At 46.7% G+C, this 14,540-nt stretch overlaps 1 protein-coding gene across 2 annotated transcripts in view; it reads left to right on the top strand.

The window, feature by feature from the left end:
• Positions 1 to 12,357: 12,357 nt before the first annotated feature.
• Positions 12,358 to 14,540, top strand: part of SP1 (Sp1 transcription factor) — a gene marked incomplete at its 3' end in the record, with an annotated part of 34,199 nt that continues 32,016 nt past the window's right edge. Inside the window, exons 1-2 of one of the 2 annotated variants that reach the window (XM_080705541.1) lie at positions 12,358 to 12,510; positions 13,062 to 14,430. In XM_080705541.1, the coding sequence (XP_080561667.1) occupies positions 12,367 to 12,510; positions 13,062 to 14,430 (1,513 nt within the window). In that variant the 5' untranslated portion in view covers positions 12,358 to 12,366. Of the gene's footprint in view, positions 12,511 to 12,917; positions 14,431 to 14,540 lie in introns of both variants that reach the window. The other variant, XM_080705540.1, reaches the window with a different exon arrangement.

Here is a 14,540-nt window from a genome sequence, read left to right as displayed (position 1 = left end):
GTAATTCCAGCATTTGGGAGGCTGAGACAGGGGGATCTCAGTTCGCGGACAGCCTCAGCTATTCAGTGAGGCCCTTTGCAACTCAGTGAGACCCTGTTTCAAAATAAAGAATAAAAAATAGGGCAGAGGGTGTAGCTCAGAGGTTGAATGCCGTGGGTGCTGTTGAAGCAGAGGAGACTCCATTTGCCTCCCCCCTTGACTCCATTTTGTCTCCCCTCCAGTTTTAAGCTGCTGATCTAACAGTTTAACCTTGTATTTTGCTGGAGGACCACTCCCCTGCCCTATGTTAATGGTTTATCTCCTACCTGAAATTCCTGTGTCCCTTTCCTCCACCCGCTGACCTTGGGTGGGGCCCGACCCAGCACCTGACTGGGGCCTAACCCAGCACCTGACCCCCCCAGACACACTAACTTGCAAGTTTCTGCTTCTGTAAACCTGCTTGCTTATTCTTTATATGCCCCCCACCCCAGCCAGTCGGGGTGCCCCTCGGGTCTGATTTTAGACTGAGGGCTCTGCCACTGACCTTGGATTCTCTCGAGTCTCTCATTTCTCGATAACTCTGCATACAACAGTTCCATTCCCAGACCTACAAAAAAAGAAAAAAAAACAAACAAAAAAACAGGGGTTCACTAAGTTGTGGAGGGTTTCACAAGTTGTGGAAGCTGGCCTATTTCATTTTTTATTTTGGAAATGGGTCTCACAAAGTTGCAGGGAGCCTCACTAAATTGCCAAAGCTAGCCACAAACCTGCGATCCTTTAGTCTCAGCCTTCCAAGCACTGGGGTTTCCAGGGTATACCACCACCCGGCTCAAATAAAATATAAATTTAAACAAAAAAACTATCCGATATTAGGATATTTGTTAATATTAAATTGTAATATAACTATAGGCTAGAATTCTTTGCAGACAAAAAAAAAAAAAAAAAGAAAAAACCCACCTTGTAATCAAAGACTTTTCTTTTTGTGGTACTAGCCAGGTATTGAACTCAGGGGTGTTCTAGCTCTGAACTACACCCCCAGCCTGATTTTACTTTTTTTTTTTCAGTACTGGAAAACAGGGAAACAGGGTCTCTTAAACCAGTGCGGCTGGCTTCAAACCAGCGCGATCCTCCTGTCTCTGCCTCCCAAATCCAGGGATTAGGAGCCTGCACCACCACGCCTGGCCCCCAGCCCTATTTTTAATTCTTAATTTTGAAACAGGGCCTCACTAAGTAGCTGAGGCTGGCTGTGAACTGGGATCCTCTTGTCTCAGCCTCCCAAATGCTGGGATTACAAGCATGCACTACCACTCCAGCTCTATTTTTCTCTGTTTCCCCAGACCCACAAAAAAGAAAAAAAAAAAGAAAAGGAGTGAGCCAGAGGTGGTAGCCAGTGCTTGCAATCCCAGCATTTGGGAGGCTGAGACAGGAAGATCAAAGTTTGGGGACAGCGTCAGCTACTTTGCTACACAGTGAGACACTGTTTCAAAATAAATAATATTAAAAAAAAATAGGGCTGGGGGTGTAGCTTAGAGGTAGAATGCCCCTGGGTTCCATCCCTAGTACAGAAAACAAAAAGGGGAAGAAAAATAAAAACTGCAGCTCTATCTCTATATGGTGGCATGATCCTGTATTCTCAGCTATTTAGGAACTGAGATTGGAAGATAGCAAGTTCCAGGCCAGCCTAGGCAATTTAGTGAGAACCTCTTTTATTTATTTATTTATTTATTTATTTTTGGTGGTACTGGGGTTCCTGGAAGCCCTTCTACCTCTGGGATACACTCCCACGGGCTACACTCCCAGACCTATTTTTTAACTTTTTTTTTTTTTTTTTTTTTTTTTTAATGTGGAAACAGGGTCTCTCTTAAACCAGTGAGGCTGGCTCAGAACCAGCGAGATCCTCCTGGCTCCACCTCCCAAGCAAGGGGATTACAAGCATGTGCCACCACGCCCAGCTGAGAACCTGTTTTAAAATAAAAAATGGAGCCAAGCTACTTGGTGAGGCCTCTGCAACTCAGTGAGACCCTATTTCAAGATAAAGAATAAAAAATAGGGCAGGGAGTGTAGCTCAGAGCTCGAATGCCCTGGGTTTCATCCCAAACCCACAAAAAATAAATAAAATAAATAAATAAAAATAAAAAATGGACTGTGAGTGTACCTCAGTGGCAGAGATTACTAGGTTCATTTCCTATTAATACACACACACAGACATATACCATTAGATCCATTTATATAAATGGTAAATACAAGACTTTTTTTTTTTTTTTTTTTTTTTTGGTGGTACTAGGAACCCAGAGGCTTTCTACCTCTAGGCTATACTCCCAGACCTTTTTATCTTTTATTTGGAAACAGGGTTTCACTAAGTTGCTGAGAGCCTCACTAAGTAGCTTAGGCTGGCTTCGAACCTGTGTGATCCTCCTGTCTCAGCCTCCCAAGTGCGGGGATTACAAGTGTGAGGCATACAAGGCATTTATTATTTCAGAACTGGGAATCAAACCCAGGGTCTAATTCCTGCCCTAGATAAGCACTGTACCGCCCAGCTCCTCTTCCTCCTCCTCTTCTTTTTCTTCTTCTTTTCTTTTGTTTTTTTTCAGTACTAGTGATGGAACCCAGGGGCATTCTATCTCCAAGAAACACCTCCAGCCCTATTTTTTTTTTTTTTTTTTGTAGTACTGGGGATGGAACCCAGGGGCCTTCTACCTCCAGGCTACACTCCCAGACCTCTTTTATATTTTATTTGGAAACAGGGTCTCTTAAACCAGCAGAGGCTGGCTTCGAACCTGCGCAATCCTCCTGTCTCAGCCACCCAAGCTGGGATTACAAGCGTGCGCCACCACGCCCGGCCTTATTTATTTTGAACCAGGGTCTCACTGAGTTGCAAAGGACCTCACTAAGCAGCTGAGGCTGTCCCCGAACCGTGATCATCCTATTTCAGCCTCCCAAATGCTGGGATTACAAGGGGGCACCACCAAGCCCAGACAATCACAGATCTTCTTGTTTTTTTATTTATTATTTATTTTTGTGGTACCGGGAATTGAACCCAGGGATATTCTGCCTTTCTCTCAGTTACATCTCCAGCTCTATTTTTTTTTTTTTTTAATTTTGCAATAAAATCTCCCAGCAGGGCATAATGGTGTATGTCTGTAATTTCAGTACCTGGGAGCCTGAGACAAGAGGATTGCAGGTTCCAGGACAGTCTTACTAAATAGTGAGATTGTTATTAACCTAGTGAGAGCTTATTTTCTTTCCTTTTTTCGTACTTGAGTTGTATTCAGTGTCATTCTACATAAGAGATACACCACCCAACCCTATTTTTTTTTTTCTTGGTACTGGGGATGGAACACAGGGACTACACCCCCTAACCCTATTTTTAATAATTATTTTTTGCTTTTACAGTACTGGGAATGGAACCCAGGGACTTTCTACCTAAGAGCTACAACCCCAATCCTATTTTTTATTCTTTATTTTTATTTATTTATTTATTTTGTGGGTCTGGGGATGGAACCCAGGGGCATTTGACCTCAGAGCTACACCCCCTACCCTAATTTTTATTCTTTATTTTGAAACCGGCTCTCACTGAGTTGCAGAGGACCTCACTAAGTAGCTGAGGCTATCTGCTAACCCTGATCCTCCAGTCTCAGCCTCACAAATGCTGAGATTACAAGAGTGCGCCACCACGCCCAGCCTTATTCTTTATTTTTATTTTTATTTTTATTTTTTTATTTTTGGTGGTACTGGGGCTCCTGGAAGCCCTTCTACCTCCAGGCTACACTCCCAGACCTATTTTAAATTTTTATTTGGAAACAGGGTCTCCTAAACCAGCGCCACGGCTGGCTTTGAACCTGCGCGATCCTCCTGTCTCTGCCTCCCAAGCGCGGACTACGCCCGGCTCCTTATTCTTTATTTTGAAACAGGGTCTTATTTAGTTGCAAAGGGCCTCACTAAGTAGCCAAATCTGTCTGTGAACCTGGATCCTACTGTCCCAGTCTCCCAAATGCTGGGATTATAAACTTTTACCGCCACGCCCACGCAGATTAGCCTTTTAAATTAATTAATTAGTTAAATACACTCTGAGCTACACCCTTAGCCCTGTTTTTAATTAAAAAAATTTTTTTTTTGTGTGTGTGTGGTACTGAGGGTGGAACCGAGGGGCTTTTCTAACTCAGGGCTATACTCCCAGACTTTATTTATTTATTTATTTATTTATTTATTTATTTATTTATATGTGTGTGTGTCTAGGGATGGAACCCAGAGGCATTTGACCTCTGAGCTACACCCCCTGCCCAGTTTTTTATTCTTAATTTTGAAACAGGGTCTCACTAAGTTGTGGAGTGCCTCACTAAGTAGCTGAGACCCTCCGCGAACTGCCATCGTCCAGTCTCAGCCTACCAAATGCTGTGATTACAAGCATGCGCCACCATGCCTGGCTCCCAGGCCTATTTTATACTTTATTTGTTTTTTTTTTTTGGGGGGGGGGTCTGGGGATGGAACCCAGGGTCATTTGACCTCCGAGCTACACCCTCTGCCCTATTTTTTATTCTTTATTTTGAAACTGGGTCTCACTGAGTTGCAAAGGGCCTCACTAAGTAGCTGAGGCTGTCCGCAAACCACGATCCTCCAGGTCTCAGCCTCCGGAAGGCTGGGATTACAAGCGTGCACCACCACGCCCGATTTATACTTTATTTGGAAACAGGGTCTCACTAAATTACTGAGTGCCTCACTAAGTAGTTGAGGCTGGCTTCGTACCTGTGTGATCTTCTTGTCTCAGCCTTCCCAGCGCTGGGATTATAAATGTGTGCCACCACGCCCAGCTCAATTTTTTTATTCTTTATTTTGAAACAGGGTCTCACTGAGTTACAAAGGGCCTCACTAAGTATTAGCTGAGGCTGTCCGGGAACTGGGATCCTCCTGCCTCAGCCTCCCAAAGTGTTTGCCTTACAAGTGTTTGCCACCATGCCCAGCTTTTATTTTTATTTTATTTATTTATTTTTGGTACTGGGGATGGAACCCAGGGGCATTCTACCTCCGAGCTACACCCCCAGCCCTATTTTATATTATTCATTTTGAAATGGTCTCACTGAGTTACAAAGGGTCTCACTAAGTAGTGTCTGAGGCTGTCCTCGAACCGAGATCCTCCTGCGAAACAGGGTCTTTCTAGGTTGACGAGAGTCCTGAGACCTACGATCCTCCAGTCTCAGTCTCCCAGGTACTGGCATTACAAGTGTGAGACACCACACTTGGCTGACCCTGTTTCAAAATAAAAATAAAAGCCGGGCGTGGTGGCACACACTTTTAATTCTGGTATTTGGGAGGCAGAGACAGGAGGATCCCGCAGGTTCAAAGTCCACCTCAGGCCGGGCATGGTGGCACATGCTACACGCTTGTAATCCCTGCGCTTGGGAGGTTGAGACAGGAGGATCCGCACAGGTTCAAAGCCAGCCTCAGCTACTGAGTGAGGCTCTCAGCAACTTAGTGAGGCCCTGTTTCCAAATAAAATTTAAAATTGGTCTGGGAGTGTAGCCCAAAGGTAGAAAACCTCTGGGTTCACCCCCAATACCACAAAAAAAAAAAAAAAAAAGAAAGAAAAAAATACAAAGCCCACCTCAGCTAATTATTGAGGCTCTTAGGAACTTAGTGAGACCCTGCTTCCAAGTAAAATATAAAAAATAGGTCTGGAAATGTAGCCCAGAGGTAGAAGGCCCCTGGGTTCCATTACAACTACCACAAAAAAATAAAATGAAACAAAATAAAAATAAAGCTGGTGGTGGCACATGCTTGTAATCCCAGTACTTGGGAGGCTTATCTGGAGGATCGCCATTTCGAGACTAGCCTCAGCTACTTAGTGAGGCCCTCTGCAATTTGGTGAGACCCTGTTTCAAAATAAAGAATAAAAAATAGGCCAGGCGCGGTGGCACACGCTTGTAATCCCAGCATTCGGGAAGCTGAGACAGGAAGATCCTGGTTCATGGACAGCCTCAGATATTAAGCGAAGCCCTTTGTAACTCAGAGAGACCCTGTTTGAAAATAAAGAATAAAAAATAGCTCTGGGGCTGGGCATGGTGGCACATGCTTCTAATCCCAGCATTTGTGAGGCTGAGACAGGAGGATTGCGGTTCACAGACAGCCATAACTACTTAATGAGGCCCTTTGCAACTCAGTGAGACCCTGTTTCAAAATAAAGAATAAGCCTGGCGTGGTGGCACATGCCTGTAATCCCCGTGTTTAGAAGGCTGAGACAGGAGGATAGCACAGGTTTGAAGCCAGCCTCAACTACTTAGTGAGGCTCTCAGCAACTTAGTGAGACCCTGTTTCTAAATGGAAAAAAAAAAAAGTCTGTGAATATAGCAGACTTTTTTGTGGTACTGAGGTTGGAACCTCAGTACCACACACACACAAAAAATAGGGTTGGGGGTCTAGCTCGGAGGTAGAATGCCCCTGGGTTCCATTCCCAGTACTGAAATAAATAAATAAATAAATAAATAAATAAATAAAATAGAATTGGGGATGTAGCTCGAAGGTAGAACGCCTCTGGGTTCCATCCCCAGTTGTGCAAAAAAAAAAAAAAAAAAAAAAAAGATAAAAATAGGACTGGTGGTATAGCTCAAAGGTAGAATTCCCCTGGGTTCTATCCCCCTCCCCTGCACCTCATTCAATAAAAAATACTGTAATTTAGGCGGGCATGATGACGCATGCTTGTAATCCCAGCACTTGGGAGACAGACAGGATGATCACACAGGTTCAAAACCAGCCTCAGCTACTTAGTGAGACCCTGTTTCCAAATAAAATATAAAATAGGTCTAGGGATGTAGCCTGGAGGTAGAAGGCCCTTGGGTTCCACCCCCAGTACCACAAAAAAAACAAAAACAAAACAAAACAAACAAACAAAAAAAAAAACCCCACAAAACTTTAACTTAGTGAGACCTTGTTTCAAAATTAAAAAAAAAATAAAAAATAGGGCTGAGGGTTGGGCTCAAAGGTAGAATGTGTTTGGGTTCCATCCCCAGTACCACACACACAACCCAGTCTGGTCTGGAACTTGGGTGAGTCCCCTGCTTCTGCCTCCTGAATAGTTGGAATTACAGGCATATGCTACCAAGGTGTGGCCAAGGCATTGTTTTTTTTTGTTTGTTTGTTTTTGTTTTTTTTTTGCAGGTCTGGGGAAGAAACCCAGGGGGCATTTGACCTCCGAGCTACACACCTGCCGTATTTTTTATTCTTTATTTTGAAACAGGGTCTCATTGAGTTGCAGAGGGCCTCACTAAGTAGCTGAGGCTGTCAGCAAACCGCAATCCTCTGGTCTCAGCCTCCTGAATGCTGGGATTACAAGCGTGCGCCAACATGCCTAGTTTCCAATCATTGTTTTATTCATTGAAGACTTTTTTTTTTTTTTCTGCACAAGCCTCAACAACATAATGATTTCCCCAGAAATTTAGTGAGATTCTGTTTCAAAATAAAAGATAAAACAGGGCTGGGAGTATATGTAACTCAGAGGTAGAATGCTCTTGGATTCAGTCCCCAGTGACAAAAATTTAAAAATTAAAAAGTCAAGCCGGGCGTGGTGGCACATGCTTGTAATCCCAACATTTGGGAGGCTGAGACAGAAGGATTATGGTTCTTGGACAGCCTCAGCTACTAAGTGAGGCCGTTTGCAATTCAGTGAGACCCTTTTTCAAAATAAAGAATAAAAAATTGGCCGGGCGTGGTGGCACACGCTTGTAATCCCCGCGCTTGGGAGGCTGAGACAGGAGGATCGCACGGGTTCAAATCCAGCCTCAGCTACTTAGTGAGGCTTTCAGCAACTTAGTGAGACCCTGTTTCCAAATAAAATATAAAAAAGGTCTGGGAGTATAGCCCGGAGGTAGAAAGCCTCTGGGTTCCACCCCCAGTACCACCAAAAAAAGAATAAAAAATTGGGCAGGGAGTGTAGCTTGGAGGTCAAATGCCTCTGAGTTCCTGGGTTCCATCCCCAGACCTGCAAAAAAAAAAAAAAAAAAAAAAAAAAAAAAATTTAAAAGTCTTCAAACTCGCGTAGTGGCACATGCTTGTAATCCCAGCATTTGGGAGGCTGAGACAGGAGGTTCACAGTTTGAGGACAGCCTTAGCTATTTAGTGAGGCCTTTTGCAACTCAGTGATCCTCCTGTCTCAGCCTCTCACATACCGAGATTTTAAATGTGTGCCAAGATACCTTCTTTCAAATAAAAAATAACAAGGGCTGGGGGTAGCGGTGTGTGTAGAGAGGAGGTAGAATACCCTGGGTTCAATCCCCAGCACCACACACACACACACAATAATATTTTTTATACATAGTAATACTTTTTTTGTAAGGATGATATAGGAATGCAAAATGCCTGTTTACTCAGGCACCTAATACAGTGGGTAGCCTTTTCTAGGCTGTGCCCAAAGCAGCAGAGGCCTAGGTGCCTTTTTTTTTTTTTTTTTGCGGGTCTGAGGATGGAACCCAGAAGCATTCAAAATACGAGCTACACCCTCTGCCCAATTTCTTATTCTTTATTTTGAAACAGGGCCTCACTAAGTAGCTGAGGCTGTCTGCGAACCGCAATCCTCTGGTTTCAGCCTCCCAAATTCTGGGATTTCAAGTGTGTGCCACCTCACCCGGCTGGAGGCCTAACTTCAAATGGCTAAAAATATTTTATCAGAATCTAGATTTAAAAAAAAATATATATATAATGGAATATAGAATTATAGGCAAGTATATGACAGTCTAAAAGTGATAAATGGGAGAGCTGAGCGTGGTGGCGCACTCTTGTAATCCCAGCATTTGGGAGGATCGTGGTTCCTGGACAGCCTCAGATATTTATTGAGATCTTTTGCAACTCATTGAGACCCTGTTTCAAAATAAGGCTTGGGGGGGGGGTAGCTCAGAGATAGAATACCCCTGGCTTTCATTTCCAGTACCGGAAAAAAAAAAAAGTGGTAAATGGGAATGACACCATGTCAGTGACAAGCCATCCACTCAAAGGAGGCCAAAGAGGCTTAGCCAGAGATTCAGGTGCCTTGGGTAAAATCTTTAACCTCTATACCTCTATGATTGCCAAAAGCAGGAACTAGACTATCTTGCTTTATGCTTAGGCAGCATTTTACAATTAATGCAGGAAAAGAGGAAGTGCCTTAGGAAATCTTGTCTCTAGTCGGTTCTCCAATGCACTGTAGCCTTAAAGACAGGCTCTTTAATAAATTAACCAGCCATAAGCTTAGTGGTTAGAGACTGCCTGGGGAGGCTTAATAAAATGGCGTTTGTTGGGAATCTCCCAAAAACCTTGCAAACTGGTCAGCTCGGTTCGGTATTAACTGAGCTTGTGAGCGCCGTCACCAGATCTGGTGCCTTCCGCATTCGCGGAGCTACTCCCGCATTGGAAGGAATCTGCCCTCCTTCCTGCCATCCGGGAAGGAGTGAGACTCGAAACTAATTTATGAGAGTGGTTAATAAAGACCTAAACGTGCCAAGGGACTGGCTTTGACATTTGTCGAGCTGTAGGATTCTGCTGAACTGTACCACCGAATCACTGTAAAGACGTCCCCTGAGGAGGGCCAATATGGCGACGGACACCTCTTGGCACAGCCCTGTTCCCTCCCCAGGCAGCTCTAGTAACGCCTATTGGGCGGTGTCAAGCTTACTTCGCTTTCCCATTGGCCTGAGTAACTGAAGGAGAAGTAAATTCTCCTCTGCCCTTTCCAGGTTCCCGCCCCTAGAGTTAATTCGGCGTTTAATTGGCTTCTAGTTCACGTCAATAGGCGTCCTATTACATCTCTTTTCAGGGTTAATCCAATCATAACTTTCCTATATGCCCGCCCGATTTCTGATTGGCTTAATCTGCCTCGTCGTAGGCCAAGGCTGCGTATTTCTTACTATCCTCCCAACCTGGACTTTGCCCAGGCACGTCCAAGATTCTGGTTGGTTGTTGTTCTGTCACTCCTATTAAATCTCTCCCTATCGCTTCCACTCAGGGAGCCCGCCTGGCGGTTGACTGGTTTTTTTCTAAGCCTATCATCTCCAGCTCCCACCCAACCTCACTTCCTGCCTCTCTCATTGGTTTCTAAAATTGAGAGGGAGGTCTTTTGGGGCGGACACCAGGCACGCAAGTAGGTCTTACACGCCTTAGACAGGAAATGAGTCTTACCATTGGGTAATCTGTCCGCCTTTCTCCTGCAAGTCCCTCCCTTCCCCCTCCTTCATTGGGCGGGGCAGCATTTAAGGGGAGGGGCCTAGGCCGGGCTTGTGGCGCGCCGCTCCCTCCTCCTTACCCCCCCCCTCCCTGTCCGGTCCGGGTTCGCTTGCCTCGTCAGCGTCCGCGTTTTTCCCGGCCCCCCCCACCCCCCCGGATAGGACCCCCTTGAGCTCGCCCCTCAGCTGCCACCATGAGCGGTAAGGATGAGTCCACTCCAAGCTTAGGGGTGGAAGGGGAGTGAGGGGGCGCGCGCGAGGGACGACCGGGCGGTCCCCGCCGTGAGGGGGGGCGGGCGGGAGGCGGCGGCGGCGGCCTTGGTCCCGCCCGGGGCGGAGGGAAGGGAGGGAGAAGGGGCAGTGGCGGGGCCTCCGAGGAGGAGGGGGATGGGCCGCCCGCCCCGGGGGAGGGGGCAGCGTGGCCTCGCCCGCCCCCTGCCCGCCCCGGCCCCGGCCACGGGGGACGGGCCTTCCCCCCCACTACTCGGCCGCCCGCCCTAGGCTCCTCCTGACGGGGGCCGGCGCCGCGGGGGCGGCCCGAGCAGTGCAGGCCCCGCCCGGGCCAACCGCCTCCCTAGTCCGCCCTGCGGTCCTCGCCTGCCCCTAGGCCCTCCCCCACACCCGAGGCTCCCCTCCCCCGCCGCCCCGCCCTTTCCACGCCCCTCACCCCGAAACCGCCCTTTTCTTTTAGGACCCGCCCTCTCTGGCCGGAAACCTCCGGATTTCTTCTGAAACCTAGACACCTTTACCCCCTTACCAGTATTCACAAGTGTTTTCCCCACTCATACTTTTTACCTCTTCTTTCCAACTTTTCCTTTTTCTCTCCTCGTTACTTTTTACATCTTTCTCCATCTCTTCTAACTTTAGCAGCTTTCTATCCACCCACATGTTGGTTTTTGCTCCATCTATCCTTTTTAGTGTTTTGAAACTCAACGTTGCCCACCACCCCTCACATTTTCTATCCCCAAATGACTTTTGCTTTTTGTTTTTTTGTTTGGTACTGCAGATGGAACCCAGGGGCATTCTACCTCTGAGCTACGCCCCCAGTCCTATTTTTTATTCTTTATTTTGAAGCAGGGTCTCCCTAAGTTGCAAAGGGCCTAAGTAGTAGCTGAGGCTGCCCACAAGCTTGTGATCCTCCTGTCTCAGTCTCCCAAATGCTTGGATTACATGTGTGCCAAAGCACTTTTTTTTTTTTTATTGTTTTCTGTGTTTATTTTGTGTATGGGAAAATTGAGGCCCAATTTTGGCACCACTGAGCCTAGTTCCTGTCCTTTACACCCTAGGACTCCCTCTGACCCAATCCATTTTCTTTACAATGGTGCTTTTCATCTTTATGTTAGTCATTACTGATTCATCATAGCTATTTATTTATTTATTTATTTATTTTGCAGTACTGGGGATGGAACCCAGGGGCATTCTACCTCCGAACTATACCCCCAGCCCTATTTTTTATTCTTTATTTTGAAACAAGGTCTCACTAAGTTGCAAAGGGCCTCACTCTGAACCCCTTGTCTCCTCCTCCCCAATGCTGGGATTACAGGCATGTTGCACCACTCCTGGCTTTATCAAAGCCCTTTACCTTTTCTTACTACTCTTACCCCCCCTCTTTTTTTTGTGATACTGGGGATTGAACCCAGGATCATTCTACTTTTCAGCTACACCCCAGCCCTCTTTTATTTTGAAGCAGGGTCTTGTTAGCCAGGAGTGAGGCCCTCTGTTAGTAAGACCCTGTTTCAAAATAGTAAAAAATAGGGCTGGGGGAGTAGCTTGGAGGTAGAATACCCTGGGTTCAATCCTCAGTACTGCAAACAAAACAAAACAGAGTCTTGCTAGGTTGATGATAGTCTCACTACTTGCTGAGGCTGTCCTGGAACCTGAGACCCTCCTGTCTCAACCTACCACTGGGATTACAGGGGCATGCCATCATGGCTGGCACCCACCTCCCTTCATTTTGTTTATCTTTTATTTTTTTTGCGGGTCTGGGGATGGAACTCAGGGGCATTCACCTCCGAGCTACACCCCCTACCCTATTTTTTATTCTTTATTTTGAAACCGGGTCTCACTGAGTTGCAGAGGGCCTCAGTAGCTGAGGCTGTCCGCGAACCAGGCTCCTCAAGTCTCAGCCTCCCGAATTCTGGGATTACAAGCGTGCGCCACCATGCCCGGCTCTATCATTTAATTCTTTTTAGACCAAGATCACTCCATGGATGAAATGACAGCAGTGGTGAAGATTGAAAAAGGAGTTGGTGGCAATAATGGAGGAAATGGGAATGGCGGTGGTGCCTTTTCTCAGACTCGAAGCAGCAGCACAGGCAGTAGCAGCAGCAGTGGAGGAGGAGGAGGGCAGGTAAGAGACCGATCATCAGAGACAGTAGGGAAGGTATTGAGAAGATGTAAATATTCCTAGAAATTGCTCTAATTCTCAAACATCTTAGAAAAACCAAATAGTTTTATAGATAGGGAAATAAGCCCCAAAAGACAAGTGACATGGCGATTCCCCAAGGATTAGGGTTTCAGCTATCTAGATATGTCAGGGTATTTCTTTTTTTGGCAATGCTGGGTAATGAACCCAGAGCCTCCTACACGCTGGGTAAGAGCTCTAGCACTGAGCTACATTGCCAGTCCCAGATAGGTCAGGTTTTTGTTTGCTTTTTGCTTTGTCTCCACTGTGTTGCTGTTTATTTGTTGTATACTGCCCCCTAGGCTAGCAGCTGGGTGTCACTAATTCCTTTCCTCTCCTTATTTTCTGGCCAGGAATCCCAGCCATCCCCTTTGGCTCTGCTGGCAGCAACCTGCAGCAGAATTGAGTCACCCAATGAGAACAGCAACAACTCCCAGGGTCCAAGCCAGTCAGGGGGCACAGGTGAGCTTGACCTCACAGCCACACAACTTTCACAGGGTGCCAATGGCTGGCAGATCATCTCTTCCTCCTCTGGGGCTACTCCTACCTCAAAGGAACAGAGTGGCAACAATACCAACGGCAGCAGTGGCAGCGAGGCTTCCAAGAATCGCACAGTCTCTGGTGGGCAATATGTTGTAGCTGCTACTCCCAACTTACAGAACCAGCAAGTTCTGACAGGACTACCTGGAGTGATGCCTAACATTCAGTATCAAGTAATCCCACAGTTCCAGACTGTTGATGGGCAACAGCTGCAGTTTGCTGCCACTGGGGCCCAAGTGCAGCAGGATGGTTCTGGTCAGATACAGATCATCCCAGGTGCAAACCAACAGATCATCACAAATCGAGGAAGTGGAGGCAACATCATTGCTGCTATGCCAAACCTACTCCAGCAGGCTGTCCCTCTTCAAGGCCTGGCTAATAATGTGCTCTCAGGACAGACTCAGTATGTGACCAATGTACCAGTGGCCCTGAATGGGAACATCACCTTGTTACCTGTCAACAGCGTTTCTGCGGCTACTTTGACTCCCAGCTCTCAGGCAGTCACGATCAGCAGCCCTGGATCCCAGGAGAGTGGTTCACAGCCTGTCACCTCAGGGACTGCTATCAGTTCTGCCAGCTTGGTGTCTTCCCAAGCCAGTTCCAGCTCCTTTTTTACCAATGCCAATAGCTACTCAACAACTACTACCACCAGCAATATGGGAATTATGAACTTTACCACCAGCGGATCATCAGGGACCAACTCGCAAGGCCAGACACCCCAGAGAGTTAGTGGGCTACAAGGGTCTGACACTTTGAACATTCAGCAGAACCAGACATCTGGAGGCTCACTGCAAGCAAATCAGCAAAAAGAGGGTGAACAGAACCAGCAGACACAGCAACAACAAATTCTTATTCAGCCTCAGCTAGTTCAAGGGGGACAAGCTCTTCAAGCCCTCCAAGCAGCACCATTGTCAGGGCAGACCTTTACAACTCAAGCTATCTCCCAGGAAACCCTCCAGAACCTCCAGCTTCAGGCTGTTCCAAACTCTGGCCCCATCATTATCCGGACACCAACAGTGGGGCCCAATGGACAGGTCAGTTGGCAGACTCTGCAGCTGCAGAATCTTCAAGTTCAGAACCCACAAGCCCAGACAATCACTTTGGCCCCAATGCAGGGTGTTTCCTTGGGGCAGACCAGCAGCAGCAACACCACCCTAACACCTATTGCTTCAGCTGCCTCCATCCCTGCCGGCACGGTCACTGTGAATGCTGCTCAGCTCTCCTCCATGCCAGGCCTCCAGACCATCAACCTCAGTGCGCTGGGTACTTCAGGAATTCAGGTGCACCAGCTTCCAGGTCTGCCATTGGCTATAGCAAATACTCCAGGTAAGGCTTTCAGTCTTTTGAATTTATTTATTTACTTATATATGTTCATTTATTTTTGCCATACTGGGAGTTGAACTCAGGGGTTTTCTTCCACTGAGCTACAGCCCCAG

The sequence above is a fragment of the Muscardinus avellanarius genome (genome assembly GCF_963383645.1).
Source record: "Muscardinus avellanarius genome assembly, chromosome: 11".
NCBI lineage: Eukaryota > Metazoa > Chordata > Mammalia > Rodentia > Gliridae > Muscardinus > Muscardinus avellanarius.
This window is presented reverse-complemented; position numbering and strand designations above follow the sequence as displayed.